At 39.6% G+C, this 12,081-nt stretch overlaps 1 protein-coding gene across 3 annotated transcripts; it reads right to left on the reverse strand.

Moving 5' to 3' along the window:
* Positions 1-165: 165 nt before the first annotated feature.
* Positions 166-11,501, reverse strand: abcd4 (ATP-binding cassette, sub-family D (ALD), member 4). 3 transcript variants are annotated; one of them, XM_080883522.1, is made up of 20 exons: positions 11,373-11,501; positions 11,143-11,279; positions 10,904-11,022; positions 10,524-10,651; positions 9,234-9,373; positions 9,031-9,147; positions 8,085-8,210; positions 6,077-6,127; positions 5,809-5,903; positions 5,597-5,718; positions 4,148-4,239; positions 3,920-4,009; positions 3,512-3,717; positions 2,910-3,001; positions 2,745-2,781; positions 1,151-1,200; positions 1,002-1,054; positions 860-936; positions 579-694; positions 166-301 (listed from the first exon to the last, which is right to left on the reverse strand). In XM_080883522.1, exons 2-20 carry the CDS (start codon positions 11,181-11,183, stop codon positions 200-202), a joined length of 1,854 nt encoding a protein of 617 aa, XP_080739648.1. In that variant the 5' UTR covers positions 11,184-11,279; positions 11,373-11,501; the 3' UTR covers positions 166-199. The 3 variants fall into 3 exon arrangements, with proteins under 3 accessions (XP_080739648.1, XP_080739650.1, XP_080739649.1); XM_080883524.1 differs by lacking the exon at positions 10,904-11,022 and having other exon boundaries at positions 11,143-11,486; XM_080883523.1 differs by lacking the exon at positions 166-301 and having other exon boundaries at positions 598-694; positions 864-936; positions 11,143-11,487.
* Between the last annotated feature and the right edge of the window lie 580 nt (positions 11,502-12,081).

Here is a 12,081-nt window from a genome sequence, read left to right on the forward strand (position 1 = left end):
AGATGGCGTACACAAAAGCAACAGAACCAAGAAGTGATTGGGTGAAATTCCAGTTTTTTTTTTAGTCCACACACTAAAAATCAAAAGTTAATAGTGGATTAGTTTGATTGATTTGGTTCTAGGAAGAATTTTCACATTCTTCTAAAGACACTGTGTAAACATAAACACTGGTTAAAGCATTTCAAATAGATGGCCACAGTCACATTGCTTCATCTTTGAGACTGAGGTTTCCGCTAGTTCCTTTTAAGTTTGTTAACTCCCATCGGCCTTCTCCACACAGCTTCAGCTGGACATCATGGTACTGGAAAAACAAAGTTTCACATAATGTAGTAACAGTTGGACAGATCTGAGAACAAGGTAAGAGAAGGCAGGTGAAACTAAGCCACAAGAATGTATTGCTGATCAACTTTACTCTTTTTGGAGATGTGGAAGAGTCATACAAAGCAACCCACTTACTGGGATTTGGCTCAACAACAGTGACTAAAGCAAAAGATGTGTCCAAGAACAGCAAAAGTTTTGAGTGTGCAGGCTGTAATTTCCACCAGTTATCCTAACTGGAGTCAGGATGTTTGGCCTACCTTCTCCAGGCTGCTGCGATGTCCCAGACTGACCAAAGTCATGCCCAGCTGTTTGCAAGTTCGGTACAGCTGTGCTTCCGCCTCCTCGGTCAAAGCACTAGTGGCTTCATCTAAAACTAAAGTTCAAACACCAGAAAATTGCAGACTAGAACACATCAGTCCGGTAAACACAGCAAACAGCCTCAGCTCACTTGAACCACACACTCAGCACGACTAAAAACTTCATCAGTGCATGCATGTTTTCTTATGAGATGCTCTAGCGAGTATCCAGAGGAGCATACTTGCATATTTGGGCTGCAGGTAGAAGAGTCGTGCAAAGGAGAGACGCTGCATTTCACCTGGAGACAGAACATCATACCTGCAGAGAACAAAAACAAGCTTGAGGAAGTATTACACACTTTTACTTCTTTAATTGTTTCTTACCAGTTCCAATCCACTTTCTCATCCAGCCCGCCCGTCCGTTTCAGCAGACTGGACTGCACACACATCAAGGTTTTATTTAGCATGAGTGAAAATGAAAAGTAATTTCATGAAATAACATGCATTGGAGATGAAAGCAGAATTTATCTCACCACTCCGGCTAGTTCCAAGAATTGTATAATTCTGTCATCATCCACCGACCCTGAAAACATGACATGTAATTCTGGTTTTTCTTGAATTCTCTACAGCACTGCCATTTAGTATCAACGATCCTCAGTAAGATAAATACGCGCGCGCACACGTACACACAATATATTTGTAAAAAATAAAAATATGTTGATTCTTGATTTGGTCGAACAGTTCATTGCTAAAGAGGTTAATTTACAATAGAAGATCCTGAGGTACTTAAAGAGGGCTCTTTAGAGAGGCTGAGCTTTCTTCTTAACAACTTAAGAACTTGTAGAATTAAAGTGTAGTGGAAATTCATGTGCTCAGAAACATGGAAACTGTTGTCAAAGAGCACAGACAAACTGTCCTGTGTAATCAGTCAAAAAAAACAAAAAAGAACTGCAGGGAACGCATTGATGGGAACTGCACCCTAACTGAAAAGAAGTCTCTGCAGCAGATAGTGAGGACAGCAGAGAGGATCATTGGAGGCCCTCTCACATCCATCTCACATCCATCTCTATGACAGACCCATCATCCGACGTGCGAACAGCATAGTGAAGGACACTTTCCACCCCTCACATGCACTGTTCTCCCTCCTTCCATCTGGCAGACGGTTTCGCAGCATTAAAACCGTAACGACCAGACACTGCAAGAGCTTCTTCCCCCAAGCAGTCAGAGCCCTCAACTCACTACCATAAAAGGACTGATATAAACATACACCTCTACAAACACCTTATAATACTCATCAAAAGACTCAAAAACAAAAACTTCCACAAATCCACTACAAACTGGACCTGGGAACAATATGCTTACTTGAACACTCAGTCACATAGTTCTGAACACACATCTAAATTATAATATATTTGCACATTTTGCACGTCTTTGTCATGCCTCGTCAATAATATCCTAATGATAACTTGAAACTGGTATTCAATACCTACTGCACATTCCACTTTGTATTGTCTCTGTCCTGTCTTTGTTTATCGTGCAGTTAATATTGTATAGTTACCATTATAGTATTGTATAGTTAGTAATTAGTACCTTTTTAGCCCTAATTTTATCAAATCCTAGCATGTTATTTATTTGTAATTCCTAGTTTTATATCTCTTGGAGATATATCTTTTATATATTTATAAATGGACCATGGGGGGTTTACGGTGAAACAGCATTTCGGTACACTGTATACAGTGTATACTACTGTACTGACAATAAAGCTGTTGAATCTTGAATCTTGATGATTTCAGCAAGACAAAGCTGAAGCAAAAGGAACTGAGTGCAGTGCTGTCCTGCCTGCCACCGACAGCATTTGTAGCAAAGATTACAACAAAGGAAAGGCCCAAACCGCTGAGCAGCTGAGACACTAAGTGGCACAGGGACAATGAGTCCTGCCACATTCAAAACTGCAGCAACCGTTCTCCCCAGTTTTGACACACTTAAAGGTGTTGTTTTAAAAGAAAGGCAGATGTAACACAGTGATGAGCTTGTCTCTGTCCCAACAAAATACACCACACACACAGATTAACTAATAGAGTAGTTTTCCTCTGGCTAATTAGCTGTTGATCACATTTAATACAATACCTGATGCAGGGTAAATATCCTTCAGTGGGTAGATCACCTGTTGGAAACAAGTGTTTCAGTAAATTCAGTAATTAAAGTTTTTCTTTTTTCTTTTTTAGATATAAACATATCAGCGCTTTATATAAAAGAAGAAATTTGTAGAAAAACAGCACAATAAGAAGAGACCTGCTCACGCAGAGTGCCATCGGTCAGGTAGGGTTTCTGTGGCAGGAAGAGCGTTCCTCTGGGCCCAAAGCACGTGGTCATCTGGACAAAGCCTGAGGGAAAATGAAGGACAGACAGCTGAATGAATGTATTTGTGCTTTACAGTTTCTATTTGATGGCTTTACACTGCCTTCTCATATCTCTCCCAATCAAAATAAATAAATAAACAAAAACAAGCTAGTAAATTTATTTACCCCCATATCGTGGCTTTTTAAAAACATAAAATTTAACGTAATGGAACCTTTGTTGTTGCTATTGTTCCTCAAGTCAGTGAAGTGCAGTACTGATGAGTTGTCAACAATACATGACAACATCCGTGTAAAACTATGATCTGTTTTTCATGTTCATACTTGCCATATACAAATCTCTTTAAATAACTCAGACTCAGTTTCTTTGTTATTTATGTATTTTTCCCGTCATTCTTAGTCCCCCCCCCCATGTTATGCATTGTTATTATTGCCCTTTTTTGTGCCGTCTTCGCTTCTCCCGATTTGCTAAAGAGTTAATACAATAATAAAAAAAGATCAAATTAGGCCAAACAGTCTCAGTTCTTCTGCTCTCACCGCTGTGTGCTTCCCAGAGACGGTTGAGGACCCGCAGCAGTGAAGTCTTGCCGGTGCCCGTGTTCCCCACCACCAACAGATGAGTTCCCTGGCTGATTTTCAGATTCAGGTCCTCCACCAGCAGCTCGTCGGAGAAAGGGGATTTGTATGAAAGATGGTCCACGATGAAGGCCGTGTCCACTGGGCCTGCGTGGATGTTGAAGTCACTGTGTGGAGAGGTGGTGATGTGTGATGTAGTTGAGGCTCAGAGGTTTTGGTATAAACATGAATTTTTACCATCTTTTCCCGTTTCCATTTCTGTATGTTTAATGTAATCTAATAAATTCTCCTCACATGCAGCCTGCTTCTCAAATCATCACACTGTGCTTCTTTTTTTAACGCAGCAGAGAATAATGTGCCCACACAAACCTGTCAAAGTCGTAGCTTTCTCCTGATGCTGGGTCGTAGTCGCACTGCTTGCGTAGGATGTCATCCATCACCTCCCTCAGCTCCCCAATCCTGACCGCAACACACACACACACACACGCACACACACGCACACACACACACACGGTTATGCAAAGGTGGACGGTATACACAAATCCTGCTGTCATCATTTGTCCTCAAAGAGGTGAATTTAAATATGCAGCCTGATACCTGTGGGTGTATCCAGCCACATCTGACAGAGTAGTTGACAGGTCTATTAACTGCGTGAAACCATTTATCAAGTAGATGCACACAAAGGCGTTCTGAATGTGAACAAGGAGAGGGAATAAGAAGCAGAGAGTCAATAAGAGACTAGGTTTGTTTGTTTTTTCAAAAGGTCTGCATGCACAACAAAACATTCAGAAGTCAAATCTGTGTGCAGCGCAAGAGATGGCGTTTACGTTTTTTGAGGGGATAAAAAGGATTTTGGTGCCACCTAGTGGGTAAACTACTCTACTAACAAACATGATGGATTTCCTCTTTCAGCCCCACTGTAAGGAAAGCATTAGGACAGTGTGCACTCATGCAAGACAGCAGTTTTGGATTTTATCTTCTAATTTAGTATTGATGTCATCAGGTTAAAAATATGCACAGATACTCAGAACTATCTGGCTCCCACATATTGAAGTAGCCACTTCATTAGGTACACTTGTTCAGCAGCTTATTATTGCAACTCTTGAAATAGCCAATCACATGGCAATGCTTTTAGACGTGCAGACATGGTCAAAACATCTTGCTGAAGTTTTAGCTAAGCATCAGAATGAGGAAGAAGGTGGATTTGAACATGGGATGGTTCTAGGTACCAGACTGGTTTGTGTGAGGATTTTACAAACTGTTGCCTCTGCTGAGATTATCCTCAGACAAACATCTCTAGGCTTTACAGAGAATGATAAAAAAATAAAAATAAAAAAACAGAGAGAAAATATCCCATGAGCAGCAGCTCTCTGGGTGAAAATGCATTTAAATGTCAGAGGTCAGAGGAGGGTCCTTCCTCTTTGAGTCCCTTAGTACCAACTAAGCATCATTTAAGCATCACAGCTTGCATACCATCTCCATACCTATATGATCACAGTTTACCCATCTTCCAATGAAACTTGTTCCAGCGAGATAATTCACCACGTCACAAAGAACAAATCATCTCAATCTGGTTTCTTGAACATGAAATCTTGTACTCAAATGGCCTCTGCATTCACCAGATCACAACCCAATAGAGCACCTTTGGTATTTGGTGAAACAGGAAATCCATATCATAGATGTGAAATTGACAAATCTGCAGCGACTGTGTGATGTTATCATTTTAATATGGACAAAGATCTGTGAGGAATTTTCCAACACCTTGTTGAATCTTGCTGAAACTTGTTGAAAAAATGAAGGCAGCACTGAAGAAAAAAGGGTGTCTAACCTAGTACCAGAAAGGTGTACCTAATAAGGTGGCTGGTACTTTTACATTTATTGAGGTATTAGGTTATCATGCAACATAATACAAATGGCTCAAACTGTTGCCTAACCAGGATGTACACAGTTCCTTTTTTTAATCGTTTATATAGCTCTGTTTTAAGTTCTATTTTGACATAAATAAAAAGAGATATTTAAATAAGAAAAGACATAAAACATGTCTACCTTGCTGATGAGAGCACTAAGTTCACCAGGAGTGAGGCTATCGTAAACACCACTAAAAATGGGAATGGCGATTATAATGTAGCTCAGGAATCCTCCAAGGTAGTCAAATGTGTTCACTCCAACTGTGAAAGGAGACATTACAGGTTTAGAGGTTGAGTGTACAAAGTAGTGTTATATAAGCATGATAACAGTAAGGTATAGAACTTTCTTACTATAAAGCCAGAGCTCTTTGTTTATGAGCCTCTTTTGAGTATACAACAGAGCCTGCAGTCTGCGGTCCGTCCTCATGTGCTCCACTTTACCAGCTCTGCAAGTAGAGACAGGTGGATTTTTTTTTTTTCCATTTCGTTCTCTGGTTTCATTCGATTTCTGAATAAGCTCCATCAATACATCTTATCAATACAGGAAGATAAACTCAAACTGTCTGGCAACAATAACAGCCACCTTTGCAGCATCAGTAATGTTGTGGTTGTGTCTCACCTGTAAAAAGCTGCAGACTCTGCATTGACACGGATTTGCATGTGCTTGAATCTAGACATGAAAAAAACATGTGTGATAAAAATGTGCATCAATTGCAATTTAAAAGAGATCCAGCTCGCTCATTTCCAGATCCTTACTAGACTACCCACAACAGTATATTTGCATGATTCACAGTTCAAAGCAATGTGGATGAACAGCCTCTCAGTTCATCCACTGTAGGAACAGCCGCACGTTTCACATGTCATGTAATGCTTCCTTCTGCACAAAATAGACCTACAGAGCACAACCTACTCCAATCAGAGGTGGAGGAGCAGATGATACAGAGCTATAAAGAATATGAAAATATAACAAATAGCATCACTTTTACAATAGAAAAGCACACAGATCAGTTTCCCTCAATAATCCACCAATCTCACTTCATAGTATACCCCTCAGGAGGCTTCTGTTGTCTACTCTCACTGATTTCATAAAGATCTGAATCTGACTGTTTAGAGCAGTGTGAAACCTGAGCTGGTGGCTTACAGAGATCATGTGTACCCTGAACTCATTATTTGAGGATTTCTCCATGATTAATATAATCATTGCATGCTGTTGTGACAGTATACACATGACAGGAAATAAAGAAAACCATAAAAGATCCACTTTAACAGAAACCAGTTGATCTGTTCCTCTCTGAACACAAAGGGAGGCTGTTTCAGCTTGTGATAGATTCTTCTTTTAAAAAAAACAAGCTGATGCATATCCTGTGTTACACAGAAGTAGGGCTGGGTATCGTCACTGATTTCTAGAATCGATTCAATTCCGATTCACAAGGCCCCGAATCGATTCGATCCACGATTCGATTTAATTCGATTCGATTTAAATCTGGGAAATTTTGACAGTCAGAAATATTATAATTCAGATCAGTACATTTACATATTTTTGTATCAATAAAAAGGAAGCTGACACACGCAAGACTTTATCACAGGTGTGAGCATCACAGCAGAGGCCTTTGTGTCAAAGTAGCTGAGGATAAAACACAGAAAAACATGTAGGTGATTTTCCTGGCCTGGGATTTTATAAAAATATTCTGCAGTACATCAAAAACGAAAGAAAACCATTAATCAACATATGAACATCACCTCTGAAGTTACAGCGGTTTTATTACAGACACAGCGTTTTGCATTTTGAATAATTTTAAAAAGTTTAAATTTGTTCAGTATTGAACAGCAGAAATGAGGTTTTCTTTTCGGAAGAATGTAAAAGGGAAAAAACAGCGGCCGACAGCCTGTAAACAACAGTAGACTTGTGCGTAACAAGCAAGCGAATAATGAAGAAAGGGAAACTGTTCTTGAAGTACAGAGAGAGAGCTGTGCATCGCAGTGGAAGCAAAACAGTAAAAGTCTGAGTGAATTCATGACGATGTTTATGTGAAGCGTTTGGATCTTCTTTTGCTGCTGGTTCGGTCAATATTGTTTGGAGAGAGATCAAACTAACAGCTTTAGAATCGGCGCATAAAGGGCGTGCACACAAAGCGCAGACCCGCCGACAGATCAGAGTCAGCGAGCTGTCGGCTTTCAGCCCCGACTGTGAGAAAAGCGACATCTAACTGATTCTGATCCGCGGGTGTTTAAGTCTTTGTGCAGAATCCGTGTTCCTGCTCTCATTTACTGTCTTAACTGTTTGGTGGTTCTTGAAATTTTGTGAGATTTCACCTGAGATTCTGGCATTTTGGGCAAAATAAATTTATATTAAAAAATCGATTCAGGATTTTAATGAATCGATTTTACGTTATCCAAGCCAGAATCGATTTTAATCGATGAATCGATTATAAGAACCCACCCCTACACAGAAGGCATTGCGCCAAAGCCTACAGATATTTCCTTTTAACAGAACCCAAGTGTCTTTGACAACAAATACAGGAAGGATTTGTTTCAAACAAAGCTGGCAGAATACCCAAAGACTCTGTTAGAGGTTAAATCAATCTGCTGTTAGCACAAATTTACAAACTTATAAAGGCTGAACCTACCTGAAGTCTCCCTCCAGTTTCTCTTGCTCAAAGAGAGTTGACACAATCGGCCCCATGAGGATTTTATTGGCAATAGTCCCGATTACAAAGTAACCAAAGATACTCACAGGACCAATCCAGCCAGTGCTGCAAAGCAAAACAACTTTAGGAGCCCGTTACATCAAAATACATCAACAACACAACACTTAAAGTGCACGCAGTGATATTCAAAGAGTCATTTTGCTGCTTTTACAGCTCACATTTAACCTTTTTCCTCTCTGGAGGCCAGCATATCGAGTCCAGGCTGTACATGTTATATAAATGCAACCAGCGCCATTTTCAAAGGTCACCACCTATGGCACGAATACAACAAAGACCACCTGGTATTACTACAACTACGGCTGATGTAGAATTTGTTGAGCCCAGGATTTTTTAGAAAGGGTTAAAGGGGTCTGTTATTTTTACAAGGCTGTTATCTTCTCTCTAACTGACAGTTTTTGATAAAGTGGAAGCAAACAGAGTCATTTTTTCCAAATCTTACTGCAGTCTGATGATAAGGACAAGAAGGTTTATTGTATGTCAGAATATGCTTCCCATCCATAGTAGAGGTTGTTCTTTTGCCCTCACTGTTTTGCAGCCTGTTACTAAATTTAAGGTTGTTCTTTTTTTCCAGCTGGAAATGTCAAACAGAGCTTAGGGGTTAACAAGAAGCCCCAATTTAGCCTGAATTTTAATAAGGTCAAAGTTGCAGCAGACCTTTTGTAGAGCACATGTAATGCTTTAAATTACATATAACAGGTATTTATTCTTCTAACTTTCTAATTCCATCCCTTGTTTTATGTACTCTGGGCCTCTCTAAAGGACAGATATTCAGAAACGTGGCTGTAAAACTGTGGCACCCCGACATAGCTGAATGATCTCTACCACAGTGTGTGATGGGGTTGATCATACAGCACAACGTGCTCACCTGTGAAAGCAGTGGTAGGTGTAGTAAGTCAGGGTGAATGGTGAGATGATCAGGCGACTCGCCATGCTGCTCATCTGCTTACACAACCTCTCTGCATCCTGACTGATCCGCTGGTCTCTGCCCACAACAACGCAATTAGACAATGACAGCAAAACATTTTCATGCATAACAATACACCAACCAGGAAATGCATTCATGCTTACGGGTTGTCTATGTCCTCTCTGAGCACGTTGAGCGTGTAGTAGACTCTTCCCTGGAAGTAGGCCGAATGGAGGCTCTCTGTTAGCGTCTTCCTCCAGCTGACATACATCTGATTGCAAATGTACTGGTCAATACTTTTCAACTGCATGGGAGGGGAACAACAAAGAAGGGGAGAGAGAAAAAGTAACAATAAGTGACAATAACTTAAATAAAGATGTTATAGATCAGGAAAGACCTGCCACAGAAGTTCCTTTAAAAAGCAACATGCTTAAATAAGCTGACTAAAGTTAGTTTCTTAGGTTCAAAATCCAAGCAAACACAATCAAGACCAAATGCATGCGGCTATAAAATGGTCATGTCAGGTTGTCCTGACCTTATAAAGTTGCTACTGTTACAGCATCAATCCAAAGGTGTGATGCCATGCAGTAAAACATAAGAAACTATTTATCAAACTTTTGACTTAGGTATTTGAAATGCGCATCTGAATGTAACAGATAATGTACACTACTAAACAGGTTCTGATAAATAAAGTAAATGCAGTTGCAGAGACTTAGTGTTAATCTTATAAAAACTGTATATTTCACAAACCAAACCTGCACGACTCGCGTTAATTAATTCGATCCCAAGAGGAGAAACAAATCCCTTTAGGCTTGCTTCAGGAAGTGCATCCGGCATAAAAACGGCGCCAAATCAAACACAGAGCTACCACTGCGGTGACCCCTTGCGAATAGGGGAGCAGCTAAAAGCAGCTATTTCTGTTTCCTTAAATCCTTAAATCTACGTATTTCATTTAAGCGTTTAAAAGGGAAAATGCAGTTTGACATACTTCTGATACAGTGCGTGAAACTGATATGCTGCACACAGAGTTTACACCTATTGTTAATTTCCAGCCCTTGTCAAGCTAAAATCACAATACACTATAAATACAAAACTACCATAAATACACATATTAGTAAAATATACAGTAGTAAAAGAAAGATGCAGAAAATTAACATTATTTCCAAATGTATGAACAGCAATTAAATTATCATATAAATGATTTAAATGACTACACCTATACCAATCAATATGAGATGGGTTTCTACTATAGCTTTAATTTGACCAGGTATGTGTCTCAATAAAATTTAAAATAAATTTTTTTCAGGGGCGACTCGCCCAAGAAAGCATAAACAGAAATACTGGACACGCGTGAGACAGCGTGTCTGTAGGGTGTTAATCTTATTTGCTTTGCAGGATAAATGCTACTGTGTTAGTATGTTGACTTCTGTCGTTCCTCTGCTACTTTAACTTACTGTGGAGTTGAATAAAATGAGCACCATGGCAGTGCCCACCAGACTCCTGAAGCCTGAGTAATTTTTGTCTGCCAGCACATTGTAGAAGTGGCTGGGGAGGACTCCCACCTGGTAAATGATCAGCTGCTCTGATGACAGAAAAACACGTGTTAGCACATTGTATCATGAGGAAGGAGTCAGTTCAAACAGTGACTCATAAAAGAGCAAAATGATTAGCTAAAGGTCATCAAGAAAGAGACAAAGCCTCCTGTGGTCAGGGCTCATTTGACTGCAGTCAATGCAAGCTTTCTGATGCTATCAGAAGTTCCTCAAAGTTAGACCACAGTCTAAGTTTACAGTTTCCTCCTCTTTTTGTTCTATTACACTCCTCCAGCTGTTACCTGCCAGAGTAACGCCCAGCAGCGTCCCAAACATCAGGACACTCTGACTGGTCCATGATGGGAACAAGACCTTCTGGATGCTGCAGAACCTCTGCACAAACCTCCAGTCTAACTGTGGCCTGATTTGTGTGAACAGACAGAGAAAGAGTGGAAATTACAAGCTATTTTGAATGACCTTCACTCCTCATTCCCCAGCACCACCTTAAAACCCAAAGAGTGAGTGCAGAAAAGGTTCCTACCTGTCCCTGCCTCGGAGATTTGTCTTTTCCAAACGAGGCATGTGCGCGGGCGGCAGATGACTTGCTTATGTACACAAAACTTCACATAAGTTGTTCGTGTGTCATAAAAGCCGATCCAGCCGGCAGGTCAAGGTAAACTAAGATTAGCAACAGGAAAACTTTTAACTGTTAGCGAAGAAAGTTGGAAACAAAATTCAACGAAAAATCTCTAAAATAACTACTTCACTTACTGCTGTCACGGCTACATTAGTTAACCAACACGTCATATAACCTTAATGTAATAAATCCTGCTATCCTGCTGCTCCACTGTGAACCACAGGAGTAGAGGAAAAAAATGTTTTGGACGGTAACTGTCAAACTACGGACTTCCGGGTTATCAGGTGACCAGCAGTTTTCAAAATAAAAGCTCAAATAGCTTTTAGGCGGAATTTTTAAAAAATTGAAAGCGATTCTACACGAGTGCACGTGCACTATATAATTAGTCTATTTATTTTTTATTTTAAAAAGTATCAAGCGCCAATTTGACATGTTCAAAACATTTATTCCTGGAAAAAAGCAAAAAATACTTCACAGGGACACCTAGGTGGGAATAAAGCCTAATCACACTCCATCCTGCTTTAAGTTTTTTAGATTCACTTTTTGCTGAAAAAGAGGTAATGTACAATTAAAAGATAATGTACAATCATATATAAATGCTTTTCCACTACCATCTCAGGTGAATGGAAAAATAAAAAAAAATGAAAATAAAGAAAAATAAAGAAAATAAAAAGATGTAGCTGCAAGTCAGTCTTTAAAATAATTTAACTATATAAACATAGAAGCAACTTAAAAATTCTAATGTTTCTGGAATAATATTTAATTATGAAATAACTGTAATATGGCACAAAAACAAATTGCTTCCATTGTGGAATGACAAGTTCAAGAGTCACGTTTGGTGAA

This window comes from Rhamphochromis sp. 'chilingali', assembly GCF_963969265.1.
Source record: "Rhamphochromis sp. 'chilingali' genome assembly, chromosome: 5".
NCBI classification, from domain to species: domain Eukaryota; kingdom Metazoa; phylum Chordata; class Actinopteri; order Cichliformes; family Cichlidae; genus Rhamphochromis; species Rhamphochromis sp. 'chilingali'.

Excerpts from the sequence above, each read along its gene's own strand:
- abcd4 (XM_080883522.1), bottom strand. The coding sequence starts at position 11,183 with ATGCCTCGTTTGGAAAAGACAAATCTCCGAGGCAGGGACAG. Across the intron at positions 8,211-9,030 it reads ACCTACCACTGCTTTCACAG|CACTGGCTGGATTGGTCCTG; the intron begins GTGAGCACGTTG and ends TTTGCTTTGCAG. Across the intron at positions 1,201-2,744 it reads GGATATTTACCCTGCATCAG|GGTCGGTGGATGATGACAGA; the intron begins GTATTGTATTAA and ends TCATGTTTTCAG.